Raw genomic sequence first — 18,831 nt, 5'->3', positions numbered from 1 at the left:
GAGTATTGTAAAATTGTATGATATAATTGATAAAGTAGCTTTTTGAGATGGTAAAATAGGATAAGATACAATTTTCGAATGAAGATGCTTTTAGTCAGTGAAGGAATAACCGTATTAAATAGAATTTAAGAGATTAAAATGAAAAAAAATGAAAAAAAGGATCAAAATGACAATTGGCCAAAATTCTTTGAAGGAATAAACGTATTAAATAGAATTTATAAGATTAAAACGACAAAAATGAACTTAAAAGGATCAAAATGACAATTGGCCAAACTTAAATAGTGTAATTTGTATTTTTTTTCCTAAATGTTAAGTGGATGATATTGTCCTTCAATTTCCTTAGAACCAAAGCCACAAAATCAACAAACTTTTGAGTATCTACATACTCACTTCCAAAAGCTCTTGGAGTCAAATGCCATACAGTTTGAGCCACTTCATAAGAGTAAATCACCTGGTCTACAGATTCAAAACCATCCTGGCACAAGGTGTATGTTGAAGTATTAGACACTTTCCTTTAGCATAGATTATGTCTCGTTGGCAAACCATTACAGCAAATCTATTGTGTCTCGAATCCCAAAAATTCTCACCATCTGGTAAGCACTTTTAATGGTGAAATCCCTGCAAGTTGTGCCATTCCATATCAACACATCCATATGAGCTTAGGAAGTCTAGGGAGGCATTTTGCAGAAGGAAATTTGGTGGGGATTACAGAATCACAAATAGACAAAGATTAGTTACAAAATTAGTTGTAGTCTAATACTATAACTTTATTCAATATCTTTTTATTGGAGGTGAATTTTGACAAATTTACCATTAGATTATATCTTCTTCTTATATCTTTCATGCTTGCAAAATTTCTAGAAATTAAAGATCAATAGTTATATCATCAATAAATTATTTAAATTGTATGTTTTTGTAGTTTAAAATTATGAATAAAATGTAAGCTTATAGATCATATACTAAATAATATCTGATTAACACAAAATTTGATATGAAGAGCGTAAAGAACATGTAATTCAATGGTTGAATTTTCAAAATATAGAATAGTTTTTATTTTATTGAGTAAAGTTATAGTTTTAACCTACAACTAGTTTTGTAACTAAATTTTGTCTATCACAAATTACAGGCAATTAGGGATGGCACTTGGCAACCAGTGTTTTTTCTAAATATGAATTTTCCCCACCTAAACCTACTAGCTCCCAGGATAGATGTGATTTCTGTGATAGTATAGATGTCCACATTCTTACTAAAAAACAATGAGATCATGTCACAGTTAATTTTTGCTCTGAACCCTTTTCATACTAATCTCTTGAAAAATGTGACACTCCCTATTTGTTGTGCAAAATAAGATGCCATCATCCGTGAAAAATAATTGTGATATACATTGTCCTCCCTTACTGATGGCCACACCACTTACCTCCTAAAATAGAGTATATTATATCTATTTGTCTTATAGTATTTGCATAAAAATAATAATAAAATAGTAAGGCCTCTCACAATTTCACTTAGGAAAAAAAAAAAAATAGAAGACATCTTTTTTTGGAAAACAGAATATCTTGTCTCTCTGTCTTTCAATGTAAATTTTTTAATTAAGGCTCAAATTTTGAATAAATAAAAATTATTTTTAAAGTATTATAATCTTTTCGAATGTTCAACATTTTATTAATACGTTTTTGCTATGTTTGCGGTAGTTTAAGAGTATAAATTTGTAATTTTTCAAAAAAATTACTCTTCCTTCCTCTCTCTATCAAAATTAAAATTAGAATTAATAATTTTTGAGAAAATTCATTACTGAAGTCCAGCATTGCAAGAGAGACAATAACCATATAAAATATGGTATTTATAAATATATGAAAATAGTTTCAATTAATGTATGAAATTATATGAAAATGTTGGGTTCTTTTTTTTTTTTTTTCTAATTTATATCGTTTATAAAATATAAAATAATAATAAATTATATATTTGCATCTAGCCCCAAAATGTGTTGAGCCAGCCCTATTTTTTTGCAAACTGTGAATTTGAGCAAGGTTTTGAAAAGAATCTGTTTGAAATTGAATTGAGATATTCAATAGAAATGTCATTGTTTAAAATTTACAAGTTTTTAAATACTTGTTATTTTATAGGGAAATTTTTTTCCCTCTCTATGTGATTGAGGTGTTCAGGTAGAGTAGCAGAATTAAGATAATGCAACACATTATTAGATATATCATCTCCAATTAAATTCTAGTAATTTTGGTAAAAGAAAGGTGGCATACCATCCGGCCCGGGGGCCTTTAGCAGGGCCATTTGGTTGATGGCTTGCTTTACCTCCAGTTGAGTGAACTCAGATGAGAGCTTGGAGTTCATCTCCTTGGTAATCACTCTCTAAATTGAATCTGTAGCTGAGGTACAAAGTTGCTGATTGGCTGATTGGAGTAGGTCCTGGTAGTATTGCACAAGACATTCAGCTATGCCCTCATTGTTCTCAACCACATGGCCATTGGAGTCCTTCAATTTCCGAATTAGATTTTTCCTCTTCCTTTGTGAAGCATGGCTGTGAAATTTTTTTGAATTTCTATCTCCAAATTTTGCCCACATGATTTTAGATCTCTGGAACCAAAGTCTATTTTCCTTATCAACCAAGTTGGCTATATCCTTCTTCAATTCTCGGACCTGTTGATTATTTCCAAATTTCATGGCTGATTTTTCAGCCTCTTTTAATTCCTTTCTCTTTTGGCTTAATACCATTCTGACATTTCCAAAACAGTCCCAGTTTCATATTCGTAGTTTTTTACCACATTTGTCTATTTTACGAATGACGTGATCATGAGCATCCTCGTCTTCTCTTGACAGCCACACCACCTCTACAATATCTGAGCACTCACGATCAGAGAGCCACATTTCTTCAAACCTGAATGGTTTAACAAATGATGGAATATCCAAACCATCTATGGTGATCCATAGTGGAGAGTGATCTGAAAAATCTGAATGCAAATGGTGAAATTTTGAACCTGGAAATTTCATGAACCAATCATGGTTGGCCAACCCCCAGTCTAATCTCTCCCACAGTGAGTGTCCATTGGCAAAGTGCTTTCTCCATGTGAATCGGTCTCCCAAATACTTGAGATCAAGAAATTCGCATTCATCTATGACATCCTTGAAAAGTTGCATCTGAGCTTGACTTCTGTTATTGCCTCCCAATTTTCCCGAGTTTATTATGATTTCATTAAAGTCTCCAGCACAAAGCCAAGGAAGGTCATGTCTAGTATTGAGAAACCAAAGTTTATTCCACGCTTCAATTCTCTTGTGTGTTCCTGGTTCTCCATAAAAACCTGTGAATCTCCATGCTTCATCACCACCTTTATTGATTATTGAATCAATGTGATATTTGGAAAAAGAATCCACATGTACATCAATGGAGTTCTTCCAATAGAGAGCCAAACCCCCCACCACCTCTAGGATTTCTTTCCATGTAGAACAGATTATCAAAATTAATATTTTTTTGAACTTCTTTTAGCCTAGCTTCATCCGCCCATGTTTTGGCTAAGAACATGAAGAAGGGATCTTTAGCTTGAATCAATACTTCAAGCTCTTTTCCTGTACGTAGGTTCCCAAACCCGCAACAGTTCCATACTATGACACTCATTGTGCTTGGCGGGGCTGCTGGGCAGCTTCAACTATTGAGTTTTGTTGACAATTCAAGCTCTTTTTGTAGCCGTAGGGTCCTGTAGTGTTTCAGTCTCCATAGTGTTATCATGTGCCAATTTTTTCCAAGTTCACAAGGTTCTGTTTACTAGATTGGGAGATGATGATTTCTCTGTCACGTGAGGTGCTTGCTCTTGAATTACTAATGAGTGAGCTAGCAAGGAGGGAACTAGCTGCTTCTTAATGTTTGCTGAAATGTGTGAGGTACCAGCTTTATTGTGATCCACGTGTTCTCCACAGCTGTCAAACTTCCCAATAGCAGCATCTATTTCCTGAATCTGAGTTTCAAAATCAACATGATTAGTATGGAAGGAAGATAAATTTGGGTTGGAATCAAATACCTCAAATATCGAGTTGCTATTATTTCGGGAATTTGGCGTGATATGCTCCCCCGTATTCGAAATTTCCATATCTGTCACTTGTATCCGGTCAACTCCTTCATTCTCACTGAGTTCAGGCCTTGAAGTGTTATCTTTGGTTGATCTGGCCGCCATCTTAGAGGACTTCTTGGCAGTTGACGGTTTGGAAGGTTTTGTGGCTCCACCCAATCCATCACCCATACCAGTAACCACAATGAATGGAGTTTTCCTCGGGTTGTAAGGCACAGCTCTCAGCCATGGTCCATACTCATAAGGTTCCATGTTCGCTAAGTCTTTCCTTGCTAACCAGACCTCGCCCATCATGTGAAATCAGACCACACCAATAGCAGAAATTGGGAAGTTTCTCGTATTTGAATGAAACCCAGATTTCCTCATTATCATCCAGTGCTATCCTTTGACCTCAACAGAGAGGCTTTGAGACATCGATCTCCACATGAACACATAAGAAATTGCCCCCCCACCAACTCAATGGGATTCTCACGTGGTGTTACTTGACCGAGTGTTTCTCCTAATTCAATTGCCGTCTCTGCATCGAGCATATGCACGACAATCCATATAATTGCACCCAAAATTTCAGTTTAGTGAACCTTAAGTACCTCGACGGTATAAAACCATCAAATCTTTGTAGAAGGACTACATGTTTATCGAAATTCCATGGTTGATTGGCGAGAACCCGTTCTGCATCTGTTTCAAGTTCAAATACAAATAAGAGAATGTGGTCTCCCGCTTTGCGCACTTTGAAGTCCTTTTTGGCTCTCCATAGGGGTTTAAATGTGCGACCTATTGCTTCCACGTTAAGGGCTCTCTTTGTAAGAAACTTGGCAGCCAATACATAGGGTCCGTTTGGATAGAACTTATTGCTGAAAACTGAAAACTGAAAACACTGTAGCAAAATAATTTTTAAATGTGTAAATAGTACTGCGGGACCCATTTTTAATAAAAAATTGCTAAAAACGTACATGAACAGTGCGCGCACAGTACGCGCACTGCGCGCACAGTGCGCGTTGTCCCCCCCGCAGCAGAAAAAAAAAAAAAAATCAAAACGCAAAACGCAAAACGTGAAAACGTGTATCCAAACTCCACCATACTCCTTGCTTCGTAGATTTTTGGACTTCGACAGACTAAACTTAACATCTTCCTCATCTGTCAACGAAAGTTTTTTCCAATCGTACAATATAATTTCCATGGGGGTATAGCGAAGTTGAGAGGGTATGAGAGAAAGGAGTAGACCACACGTAAGAAGGGCGGAGGTCAAAAGAAACCCTACTGCTAAGAAGGATTAACAGAGGGGAAAGTTTATCATTTCGGGGAAGATAATGGGGTTTTACACTCTAGCGTCTCAGAGAGAAACTAGGGTGAGAAAATCTATTTCCTTAGGTAGGTTGGTTGAGATTCTATTATTAACGTGTTACAATAGCGTTTTTGATAAAATACATTGGTTTAAAAATTTATTTTCTTCTTGTCATGTAGTATTAATTTTGTATAATATTTCTTCTCAAAAAATAAAAAAAATTCGTATAATATTCTTCTAAAAAAAAAATTGTATAATAAATAGTGTTTACTTTATTTATCAATATATTTAATTTATAATAAATGTAAACTAGAAAATATCAAATTGCTTATGAAAAGCTGTTATAGTTTGCTTATCTAAGTAATAATTTTAATATATTTATCAATATATTTAATTTGCTTATCTAAGTAATAATTTTATATTTTAAATAAAAAGTTATATTATTACAGTATAAAAGCTGAACATATATTATTTTAATTTATATTTAAGTATTAATAAAAAAGCCCTACACATATAATATTGAAGTCTCAAATTCTATTCCGCCGACTCCAACTCTTATTTTTTGACTACCGTGACTCTTCCCTTTCCCGCGCTTCTCTCTCTCTCTCGTAAACCCTAATTCCGTTCTTTCTTCGGTCCGAGTTTGAAAAGCTGGTAACAGTTTCGAATTCCATGGACCTTATTTTCTGTTTGTTTGCCTGGAATATTGCTAAGAATAACAGAAAATTCACAATCTTACAACTTCTCAGAAACCTCTTGTTTTTCTATTTCTTTTTAAAAAATTTTAGTAGGGTTTTTTTTTTTTTTTTGGTGGTGATTTATCTTTTATATTTGTTTGTATTTATATTTTTGGTGATTATTGAATTGGTTGAGGAATAATAATGACATAAATTAGCGTGTTATATTATTATTGAATTATATGTTTGTTTTGGTAGCTGAAACTTTGAGATTCATGAAATAATTGATAGCACATAGAGTTCAGAAACAATTTTAATATAATGGTTTTTTTTTTCGTAACTTAATGTACTAATGTTACCTGAACTTGCAGGTGAATCCGAGACTTTTATTGTATTGCTGTGAAAACGGGTTAAGGTGTAATAGTTTGATGCAACCATGAGCAAGTTGACCAACAGGGAACTAGAAGGAAGGTCAGAATCAGTTGAGATTGCAACTTAGTCTTGCCGTTATTCGTAAATTTGAATGTAAAAATGTGATAGGAAGTGAATTTTTCTGTTGACATTGTGTCATTGGCTGTCTCAACTGGCTTTATCTTTGGTGATAAAATATGTAGTTCTATTGATTTTGTTCTAATTCTGATGTCATTGTTAGTGATCCAAATAAAATGCCCTCAACCTCTCTTTCTTTATGTCAATCTTGTTCATATTGGAGAAGTAGTCTAGGAAGCACTGACACAGGCAAAATTGCCAACATACTAGTGTCGAACATGTATCCGACATGACACGTATTCAATGCAGACACATACGTGTCAAGTACACACTCACAAAGAAAAAAAAAATCATTTTTTTAAATTCAGTTGCTCTATTTTGATGTTGAATCATGAATGTTACTTATTTGATCTTTTTATTTTATTTTTTGGGTGTTTAGTTTATTTGAAATCTTTTTTTGTACTTTAAATTAATTTTAGATATATTTCCAAATATTTCATTGTTGTTATATACTTTTAAATCCAAAATATACATAACTTATTTCAAATATAAAAGATATATAGCTAAAAATAAATATTAATTAATTAATTAATTATCGTATTCTTGATGTATTGTATCCTAGTTTTTCAAGAGATGCCATCTTACCATACTACGTTTCATGTCGTACTATATATATATATATATATATGCTAAATAGAAAGTGGTATTCAATCATTCTAAAACCTTATATTTACTCAAAAGGGAAATTTATATTAATTCATATAGTTAGTATTATTATTTTTAGTGGTATGTGCTGCAAATAGAGAGTATGGCGGCATGGTATGTGATTTTTTGGTCTATTTTTGATTTTTTGTTGATGTTATAAACATGGAGTTCACTCTCGTTTTTTAGCATTACGGCTAGACATAGTGGCTTGAAGGGTATCTTATCAGCAATGTGCAAAGATGAAAATGAGTGCCTTCAAGATAAGCCCAAGGAGATCGATATTGAGGAATGGCAACATCTAATCTCGTATCTTGGATCAGAGAAATTAAAGGTAAAAAAATAAAATGTATATTATTACATCAAAGGTTTTGAGTTTTTTGATCGCTATATGTAACGAAATATGATTATTTCAGACTATTAGTAAAAGAGATGCGCAGGACAAGAGTAAGCAGGTATCCCAAAAACGATGCTGCAGCAAAGCATTTGCACAATTTAGCTATGAAAATCTTCGGATTTTGTAATTATAATATTAAAAACCATAGAAATTGTATCATTGTTTTTGCTCATCATTGTTGTCAAGAGATACTAATGTGATTACATTTGTTTTACAATACAGCAGGCTCTAGAGACTCAGCAGGAGCCCGCCAATCCTGAACTATGGTTGTTAACCCATTGTCCGAAAGGGCAATGGATTGATGAGACCTCCAAATGCATATATGTATGTATATTACATTTTCCTTTTGCATGTATAACATTATCTTGAGTTGACATATTTTTGTATTTCAGTTCTCAAGAAGTGTCCATTCATGTCTCTAGTACAGGAGGAGTTCAGTTGCAGGATCAATGAGATGGAAGTTGCTCAAAACCGAGCTTTACCTGTTGATGAGCAGGATGAAATATTCCAGTCAATTGTAGGTTCAAGATCAGGCCATGTCTATGAGCAGGAATATATGGCAAGGACTTCTACTTCCATGGAGAGCTTACGTGCTGAGCTTGATGCACTGACTCGCGTATCAGCTGATACACAGGCGGAATGATGAGCTCAAAGCCCAGGTTCAGGAGCTGCAGAGGCAGTTGGAAGCAGAGCGTGCTGAGAGACTTAAACAGATTGAGGTAGAGCGTGCTGAGAGTGATAGACAGATGGAGGTGATCCAACAGAGTATGAGGGAGGAGTTCATGAAATTATTAGCCAATTTTCAATCTCAGGTATACATTTAAATCTTGAGACAATACATTATAACCATATGCTTTGTTTATTTATTTATACTCTTGAAAACGAAAATTCTAGGAGTGGCACCACATAAAAGTATATTGTCTCCTTGTCTGTGTGAAAATGACTCCAGGAATCACGCAGTAAATTCGTACATTTTTCAGACATTCTATATTTCATGCATTCATTTTTTTCTAACTATGTTTTATTGGCTAGCTGCCAGTTTCAGTTGTACTCTGTGCTCTTAAATGCTGTTTTCAGTTTTCACCTGTGATCTTTATACTGCTCCTAAGTGTTGTTTTAGACTTCTAGTTACTTGTTACAGTATAATCTAGTAGGATTCTGCTTGTCAATTTCATCAACCTTTGTTTTTTATCTTCAAGGAACATTGTGGTTTGTTGGCATTTCCTTCTTCACCATGATCTCTTTGCACATAACTTTGTTGGATAAGCTAAGAAAGTTCCTTGGTTTTATTATGAATAATATAGATTAACTTTACTGGAACAAGAAATGTGTTGCAATCTAATGCATATCTTGTTTTGCAGCCTCAATGAAGACATATGTCAAAGGAGGAGACAGAGCTGGAAGATCATCTTTCTTATAAGTCAAAATTGCTGGAATTGGTATTCGTTGACAGGATTTTTTTGGATGTTCACCAGTGAGCAATTATTGACTAAATTTTGGAGTTGATATCTCTTAAATGGCTAACTATGTAAATGACTTTGCACTCATTGTTGGTTTATCTCTAAATCCTCTTTTCTTTTTTGCAATGACAAACAGAAATGGCTAAAGGTTTGTAATGCATGTCTTTGGGTGGTTTGATGGGTAGTTCCCGTTCAATTGGGTCAAGTGACTGAGGGGATAAGTTGGTTGGTGGACTTATTTTTGACACATTTATCGAGATTGGTGGGAGCTTGATTGCCAAAGTCTTGAAGTTCTCTATTGGTATGCTGAGCATGTTCCTTTGGTCGGATTTTGTTCTGCTTGAGCAGTTTCAATAAGAGCTGCTGGGTTGGTACCTTTTTATGTCTAGGTAGAATGGGATCTTGTTCTGCCCAAGTGCTCAGCTATATGTCCAACAAATCATGGGTATGTCCGCAGGCCCAGGCCCAGAAAGGGATCATTGGGCTTCAAGTCATATTTGGGCTTTCTAGTTTCTTTTGGTAGTCCCCTCCAATCATGTCATTTCAGTTTGATCTTAATAAAGTATTTTAGAGGCTTGGGAGATTATTTCTTGAGGAGAGGTGAGATGGTCACTTTGACAGGGCATTGGTAATTCTCTCATAGGCATAGAAGGCAAATGTGGGTGATGCAATATGCTTTAGTTTTCAAGAAAAGGCATGTAAAGTTGTGTTGGCTTTGTTTTTAAAGCAGGGTAATGTTACTCTAATTATAGGGTAAATTATAATTTATTCCACGTGAGTTGGCCATATCACGATTTACTTTGCAAAATATTAATTGCTATATTTAACTCTTAAAGTTTGGACTAAAATGAAATCATTAAAGTGTAATCCAAATTTAACATTTTGTTCACGTGTGGATGTGAGAAATTTTAATAGGACTTAGCTTAATGACAATACCCCCACATATAAAAAGAAAATTCCATTCTCCAACTTTTATCATAATGATAAAAAAAAAAACGAAAGTAAAAAAAAGAAAAAAAAACAAGGACAGATGAACTCAGAGTAGAGATTGAGATTCGATGAAAAACAATTGGATTTTTGACAAGATTTTAAAACATGTGGAATTTTGATCTGGCCAAGAAAAGAGAGCACAAAAAACCTCACACTAACGTTAGCTTTGACCTCTTTTTCTAGACTCTGACAATGGGGTAGGATTGGACTGAAGGATGGAGTTTCACCCCTGCCCCGCTTAGCTTTGTCTTACCCCGTGCCTGCTGCCCCTTTCCTCAAAATTTTACTTTGAGCTAATTTGTCACACCCCGCTCCACACCTATTAACATTATTTTATTATTATAAAAGTTGTTTTTATTAATATAAATATACTTAAAATTACAATTAAATTTATTATATCAAATCCAGCTAATTTTTAGTAAGGATTGAATAATATTATCCAAAGTATGTAATAAGAAAATATTATATAAAAAAAATATCTTAATATTTTCATGCATTTAAATATTTAGTAATACAAACTAAGTTTTTTTTAACACTAGTAGAGTGGAATATGGTGAGGCTGAAAAGCTTAAACCCAGCCCCGACTTGTCCCGGGGTGTGGGGAAGAAATCTTGCCCCATTCTCGTCTTACCATCTTTGTGGAGTGGGAAAAACTCGTGCAGGACAAAACAGAGTGGGAGGGGAAAAATTGCCACCCTAGATAGGAGGCTCAATTCTTCAATTGTGGGTGCTAGGTTTTTCATTAGTTGATTTTTTTGTCCCTTGATATTTTGGTAGATGAGGTGGAAGGATTGGAACTCTGGACAATGGCGATTAAGCTACAAGGTTCTCAGCCATTAGATCAATAATTTTGAAAACCCGTTAACTAATGGAGTTGGAAAATCCTTGATGATGTAAGAGATTAATGTAGGAGGTGCCTATTGAGTTACAAGACTTTAAGTAGTTTCATTTTAGGTATTCAAAACGAATGATGGTGTGTTGCATGTCTTATTTATTGGTTAGAGAAATTTTGGCATTGGAGGGTGCAAAGAGGGACTATTTGCACCAAATTCTCAAAATGAATTACTCTCTTAGTTGTAGCTTATTTGACTTTTACACCTACACTAATCGATTTGATGATATTTATAAAATGTGGTTGGTTTGGCACGGTATATTGCAGTTTTATTATGGAAAATGAACTCCATAGTATCCAAGAAGAAAACATTGCATTGAAAAGGCTAGAGATGTAATTCTATGCTTAGTTTGTTTCGCTGTAAAATGTTTTTAGTTGAAAACATTTTCAAGTGTTTGATGTGACCTAAAAAAAAAAAAAAAAAAAATCTTATATCACAAGTTCACAATGCACCAATCACTACCACTAGTCCAACTTAAGAAAACCCATCCCCCACAAGTAGGGGTGTTCGTGGTGCGGTACGGTGCGGTGCGATTTTGGGTCATTTTTAGCACCGCACTTTGCGGTGCGGTTTAGCTAAAACCATAATTGCACTACACCTTATTTTTGCAATCACATGTGCAGTGCGGTGCGGTGTGGTGCGGTATGGTTTAAAGTTTAGCAAAAACCATAACCGCACCGCACCTTATTTTTGCGGTCACATATGCGGTGCGGTGTATAAAATGCAGTTTGAATGAATTGAAGTTGGGATATTTTTCAAATTTTTGGCTTTTTCTATCCAGCCTAAAACTGAATTTTCCCTTTGTTTTGGTCCAAGTTTTAAACTATTGAGATAGTTTTTCTTTATTTTAGGCTGGCTTTTCCTAATCAACACTTTGCTAGGGTTATCAAACTTTTTTTTTTTTTTTTGAAAACTAGGGTTATTAAACTATTAATAATATATTTAATATTAAAATTAATTACATATATATTAATATATAGAGAGGGTGCGGTGTGGTGCGGTTTGTATGGTTTTCTTATTATAAAACCGCAAACTGCACTGCATTATGCGGTGTGGTGTGGTGCATTATTACTTGCGGTGCGGTGCGGTGCGGTTTGCCATTTTGCGGATGGTTTTGGTGCGGTTTTTCCGGTTTGTGCAGTTTATGCGGTTTGGTGAACACCCCTACCCACAAGATTTGCACAAGAGTACCAATCAGATTGGCATAAGAAGACTCAACCACCAACAAAATCAGACCTAACCAAAATCGGTGTTGAATGCAAATCCCTAGTGTTACTGATCTCAAACCTCTAGTGTTGCTATGCATAACAAAGACTCCATCGTGTGGAGCACAAATGAGGAGGGGGGGGGGTTTGTTGTGTCTACATTAAGGCGAAAGAGAAGAGGGGGTGGGGTGTAGGGATGTGAGCTCAAACAATTTGGAAAATGTTATACGGAAAATAATGTTTTTTTTTTAGTTCAGAAGATGCGGAAAATAATGTTAGTAAAACATTTTACTATAGATATTCCGGTCAATAAAAATCATATTTAGGTTTGGCCAAATTTTATAAGGAAACAAACATGTGAAAATGACAGAAAACATTTCACAAGCAAACAAAGAGAGCTATATATACATAGTTTGATGTATTGTAGAATATCACTTGTGGCAGGCAAAAAGTGTTGTTAACAGAGTATATAGATTTAACGTGCTACTTTCTACTCATACAATTCATTTTTAGAGGTAGGATGCAAGGTCATCCTTTAAGTACCCATTTTATGATAATTAATGATAATCAGACTAGTTTATAGTGTGAAGGGAATATATTCAAGTGGAAAAGCCTTGGAATGGCTAAGTGTTCATCCTTGGGTATAGTTGAATCTAAGGAAGATGTTACAATTGGTCCGTTTCTCTCTCTTTTTCTCTTTTCTCAAAAGAATCCTTCTCTTTGGTCGAGGTGCTTCTTGGCTTTGTATAGTTAGCCAAAATGCATCTAGATTCTAGACTCTATATTTGGAGGATTAGGATCAAACTTTCTTGATACTTGTCCCATCAAGGCATTGCTAGAAGGTTTTACACCAAGGTGTGAGTTGTGTGAGCACTATTCATGGTCATTTTCCTATTAATGCGGCCAGCTAAGTGGTTGCAATGCATTTAATGTGGAGGGGATAGTTGCTTTTTCCTTCCTTTTTCTTTTCTTCCTTGTTCAATGCCAAGTTACCCTTTTCCTCCCTCAGGTTGTGCCGTGCTTCCTTCACCCCTGACTTTTGACTTTCAGAGATTAGGTAGGAGTCCTTCGTGCCCTTGTTAACTATAGTAGTTCAACATCTTCTCAGGTTAGGTGAGTACTTTCCAAGGGCATACCGCATTTATTCCACGAAGTTTACCTTCTCAAAAATGCTGTTACCTATCTTATTAGCTGTTTTGGATTCTCATCCCCCCACATCACTCCTTACCAATCTGCTCCAGTTCAAAGACCACAATAGAGACTATAGCTCCCCCTTGGTGCGGTGGTCACTCTACAAGTATAAATGCTTGTGGGGTGTGGGGGGCAAGGGCCACCCGGGATTCAAGTCTCCAATAGGGATCTTCACACACATATACACTTAGATTAGGCTAGAATAGAAATCTTATCTTATATAAAAAAGAAAAAGAAAAAAAAAAGAAAAAGACCACAATAGAGGGGAGAGAGAACTGCTTCTAGTAGAACATTACTCCATTTATGTTTTTTTTTTTTAAATTTTTAATTCCATAAATTATTTACTTTTATCAACACAGAGATTTAGAAATTAAAAAAAAAAAAAACTGTTTTGAGAAACTTGTTTGAAACAATTAATTAATATTTTTTTTTTGAGAAACTCGTTTGAAACAATTCAAGATAATTCCATTTTTTGCCGGGTTACTCTATGAGTTAATGGACAATTGACCTGTAGGATTTTATGCCGCGTGGTGACCCAACCCTGAAAGGCTGAAACTCCACAATTATATCCAGTCAGTGAAAGGAATACGTACTCACTTCAAATTTGACTCTATATGGAGATATGGAGAAAAGACATGGTTCTTGCTTATTACGTACCTTAAATAAACATAATATTTCTTGAGATTCCTAATAGAACCATAGATAGCCACTGATTTATAAAAACATTGAAACGCCAAGAAAATTGTAATTCTATAATGTGCTCAACTAGGAAAGGAATCCCATCTCTCAGTAATCAAAGAATTCCAGACTAAAAAATAAGATTACTCTTTTGGTTCGATATAAATAGGAGAGACAATTTAAAGACAACATATGGTGACAACCTATTTCGGCTAAACACAAAGTGGTAAGTGATAATATAGGATTTTTTGGACTAAAAATATTTTTATTTCTAATTCTAGACAACACACATGGTAATTGGTAACAATTTAAACAAACTCTAATGTTAAGTTTGGAATAAATTTGCTATCGACTTAGTCAATGCTCCTAAGAAAAAACAATGGAGGAGAGTGGAATTGAAGCCTTTGATCGCCTCTCCAACTTGCCTATAGCCATCATTCATCATATCATGTCTTTCCTTCCAACTACAGATGCAACTCGTGTTACCATCTTGTCCAAGAAACTTAATTTTGTAAGCCAATCTTACCCAATCTTAGATTTTGATGAGCCTTTATACAACAACAGATTGTCCTTTTCAAGGGGAAAACTTGTTTCGTTCTTGGATTTCATGCGACATTCACTTAAACGTTGCTCATCAAATTTCAGCAACATACACAAATTTAGGCTTTGCTTCATTATGCAACATGACAACAAACCAAATAAGCGAATCAATAAGTCAATTTGTTTTCCCATGCATAATCTCAGAGAGTTGGTTCTTAAAGTTATAGTTGAAAGTGTTCCTGATTATTATTTTTATCGTTTGCAAAAAATAGTAACTCCTATGTCAATTGTTGTATTGAACTTAGAAGGCTTTGAATTCAAGTTTGAGGATATGATCTCGAGCTTGACTTTGGTTGAAGATTTGACACTTAAGGGTTGCCATGTATCAAGCAATTTTTCAATTTTAAGTGCCAAGCTTATAACTTTAAAGCTCTGGGGTTGTGAAGGACTAGAGAATATTATGATTGATGCATTCAACTTGCAATCTTTCTCACTTTTCAAACCAACAAGCTCTTCTGAAATCAATATTGTCGATGGTAAGAGTTTGAAGAATTTAGTTTTACATAATAAAACCATTACAGATGACTGGCTTGAAGACCTTGTCTCCAAACTACTTTTACTTGAAAATCTGTCAATCAGCAGCCGATTTCTGAAAGAAATTAAGATACGTCATCAACAGCTTAAGCTTTTTGACAAGTGATGAGTGGTTCATGAATTTGAATAGCTTTTTGAGTTTCTTTGGCCATTGTAAAACATTATCTTTAGTTTCATCTCACCAGGTATTATTCACAATCTATAATCCATAATTTATATGTTAATAATACATCTTATATATTCTTTACAAATAACTTTAATTTCTGTTCCTGTTTTCTTTAGAGCTTAATTTTCCCGGAGGAGTTGAGGGATAGATTACGATCTCCATTGTTAGATCTCAAGCATCTACAAGTTGAATTGATTTCACCATCAAAAGATTTACCAGAGTTGCTGGACAGCTTGCTTTGGCTTTCACCTTATTGGAGACCATGCTTATTGGTTTAAGAAAGAGAAAAACTTCTTCATCCCTAGTGGTTATATATATATATAAAATTTTTTTACTCAAGTGAATTAGAGTATTAGACAACTTATGTTTTCTGTAAATTTGAATATTGTCAATGGTTTTGTAGGCGTACAGTTTATGTCCTCCTTTTTGGAGTAGGATTAGGGCCTGACAAATTCGCTATTGAAATTTTAGGGTTATATCTTATATAGAATATTCTGTAATCTAGCTAGAAAATAAAATCTAAAAAAAAATATATATATATATATATATATATATATATATATATATATATATATATAAAAGCAGAGACCTCATGCGGGAGTGCATGAGGTCCTGTCAAGTGGCATTCTAATTTTGCATTTAGCATTTTTTTTACGTCTTTCATTAAATTTTTTTTATTGTTTGTTGATGCTCATTTTAGGAAGACTAGTAGGAAGAAAAAGCCCAACAACATGGACAAAAGAGAGTTAGTAATTGAATAGAAAAGCCATTAAGCTCAAACGGCAGGAATAATGGATCATAGGTCCATAAAACAAACAAATGGATTTTGAAGAAGCAAACAGACTTAAAAAGGCTCGGAAAGAGAGAAATAACAAACCCATGGGTAGTATGTGATGTAGAAAAGTGAGAATGGGCCATAGCGGCCACAGCGGCCACAGTGAGCCTGAAGTAATGCAAGTAAAGAAAGTAAGGGGTAATGGAGAGTCTATAAACCCCAAGGATGAAGGATAGAGAAATTGGGTCAGGGAAGCTCAAGGAGTTAGTAAAAGCCCATGAAAAACGCAGAATTAGAAAGGGCCAAGGATGCCCAAGAAAAGTAAATGGGTCAAGGATGCCCAAAAGGAAATAAATGGGACATAGGAGCCCACAAATAATGTAGTAAGAAGCCCAATGATCATACTGGGTCATCAAAAAAGAAATAAGCAGCAGGCTTAAAGAGGCCCAACAGGTTTGGGTCAAATAACATCATAGCAAGAATAGCAGAGTGATGTGGCAGGAAATAATAGCAAGTCCACAGGAAAAAACAAAAAGTCGCTTGAGGGAAGGAAAACCCACAATCAAGCAAAGCCTAGCTCCCTAAAGAAAACAAACCAATAAAGAATGAGAAAACAGGAAAGTAGCTCACGCCGTAAGAAGTCAAGGACGGATGACAGAATGTGCAGACGGGCCTTCAAACCGCGGAGAACGCATGAGCAGTAGGTAGGTTTTGGACGAACATGGAAGTAAAGTTCGCGCAAAGCCCAGACACCACCAACCTGTACCCAGCCAATACAGGAAGTAGTGGGTCATGAGTCAGAAGAAAGAGGGCAAGGTCTGGCGATGAGGAGAGGGAAAAACCTATTCTGTAGTTCCTGCTCAGGCTCTTTTGGGAGAAGTGTCTTGCTGGGATGACATACTGCCCAAAAGAAGTAAGGACGAGTTGGAACCATTAGGTGCATGCCATGAGGGATGGAGAGAGAGAGCACCCACGCTGTGGCAGGTAAGAATGTCACGACAAGTAAACAAACAAAATAGTCCTTTTTGTCTGGTGATGTGGAGTGGTGCGGCCAACACAGATAAATATTGCTGGCTGGGCAACTGACCAATCAGTAATGGTCGGCAAAGATACCCACACCAGACAAAGGTGGTTAAAGGGTAAAATAGTAAAAGCCAGTTGCTGCAGGAATTATATAAAGGATTCTTGCCGTGCACAACAAAGGGGGGAGAGCATGAACAGAATAATAGTAACCTCTAGGAAAGAATCACAACAAAGAAGCAAGCATTGACAAAGAAAATGAAAAGAAGAGAAAAGGAGAATTAGAAAGAACAAAAAGGAGAGAACATAGAATGACAGACATGCATCAAATAGGTTAATTCACTCTCTCCCTCTAAGCCCCTGCTCTCTACTAAAAAATAAGAAACTCTTCTAGGCATAAACCATTTAGCTCCATTCCCTTAAAGCAATTAATTTCTTTTTGAGGGAGATTATTTGCATTAAGGAAATGGTTCCCTTCTTGGTTCCAACCCTATAAGATAGTTTAGCACGACAGGCTAATATTCTACTCTTTCATTCAATAAAACTTATTACTATCCTTTCCTCATTTAGTTCTGTTGTTTTATGTATGGGGAGTCCTTTGTTACCCCCCTTTATTTATTCTATCTAAATAGTGAACACATTTCTTTTGTTATCTTTATTATATCTATCTGTTGTAATTTCTCATAGCAGTTCTGCCTGCTATGGGCATGTGATCAAAAATCTTGACAAACGAGGCATAGTTTGTGCACAAGTCGGATCAAGGTGGGTTGCAATTGGACCGGTCCCAACTTCCTAATCCAGAACATTTTTGGGCCTAGTACAGTAGGAGGCAGCCCAGCCCAACATTATAAAAAAGCCCACCACACTGTTGATCAAAAGATTACATTAACTTATTTTACTGTTATCTCATTAATATCTCATTAATTGCCTAACCTTACATCACACCTAGCTCTATTCTTCATGTCCTTTAGCATACCTATTGTTTTAGTGTGTTAAAAAAAAAGATAAAAGAAAAGAAAATAAGTAAGGACCAATAGTAATAACTAACCAGATAAAGCATTGAAGAGACATAGAGAGACACAAAAATGTTATGAATTGTTAAATAAAACGTACTATTTCACTATATATTACCAAAATAGAAGACCTGAGACTAACAAAACATTTGAAAGAGAAAGAAAGAAAAATATGAGAGGTCACCACCTTCGTTATTGGCCTCCCACCACAATCAAGACGCTGAAACCCCTACAGATAATTTTTTTTTTTTTTTTAAATTATGGGCTTAAATATGATTTAGATTTATGTAATTTGGTTGGATAGTTTTTGTTTTATATATATATATATATATATATATATATAAGTAGAGAGAATATTTGGTGCGCAATATAAAACCAAATTTTACCATGGTTTATTTTAAATCATCTATAAAACACATGCATATACACTTGCCCACATCATGACTTAATATCGCACTATCAATGAGTGGAAGACGGTTAGAGAGTTTGATATATTTTCATTTCATGGTATGAAATATATGAATATAACACAAATTAGTTGATTTTCACAGTCCCATTACTTTTTTGCATTTGTATTTTGTTTCATGATTTAAAAAATAAATAATATTATCTTAAGAATGCTATAAATATGCAGTGAATCTATTAAACAAATTTGTAATATTATAAAATGTATATGTTTGTTTACT

The 18,831-nt window shown here is 34.9% G+C and overlaps 1 protein-coding gene across 1 annotated transcript; it reads left to right on the top strand.

The window, feature by feature from the left end:
* The first annotated feature begins 14,416 nt into the window (after positions 1-14,416).
* LOC142616142 (F-box/LRR-repeat protein At4g14096-like) lies at positions 14,417-15,277 on the top strand. The gene has a single exon (XM_075789021.1). It carries the CDS (start codon positions 14,417-14,419, stop codon positions 15,275-15,277), a length of 861 nt encoding a protein of 286 aa, XP_075645136.1.
* Positions 15,278-18,831: the final 3,554 nt, after the last annotated feature.

The sequence above is a fragment of the Castanea sativa genome, chromosome 11 (assembly GCF_040712315.1).
Source record: "Castanea sativa cultivar Marrone di Chiusa Pesio chromosome 11, ASM4071231v1".
Classification (NCBI taxonomy): Eukaryota; Viridiplantae; Streptophyta; class Magnoliopsida; order Fagales; family Fagaceae; genus Castanea; species Castanea sativa.
Note: the sequence above shows the minus strand (reverse complement) of the source record. Positions and strands in the feature narration are given on the sequence as shown.

Excerpts from the sequence above, each read along its gene's own strand:
- LOC142616142 (XM_075789021.1), top strand. The coding sequence starts at position 14,417 with ATGGAGGAGAGTGGAATTGAAGCCTTTGATCGCCTCTCCAACTTGCCT.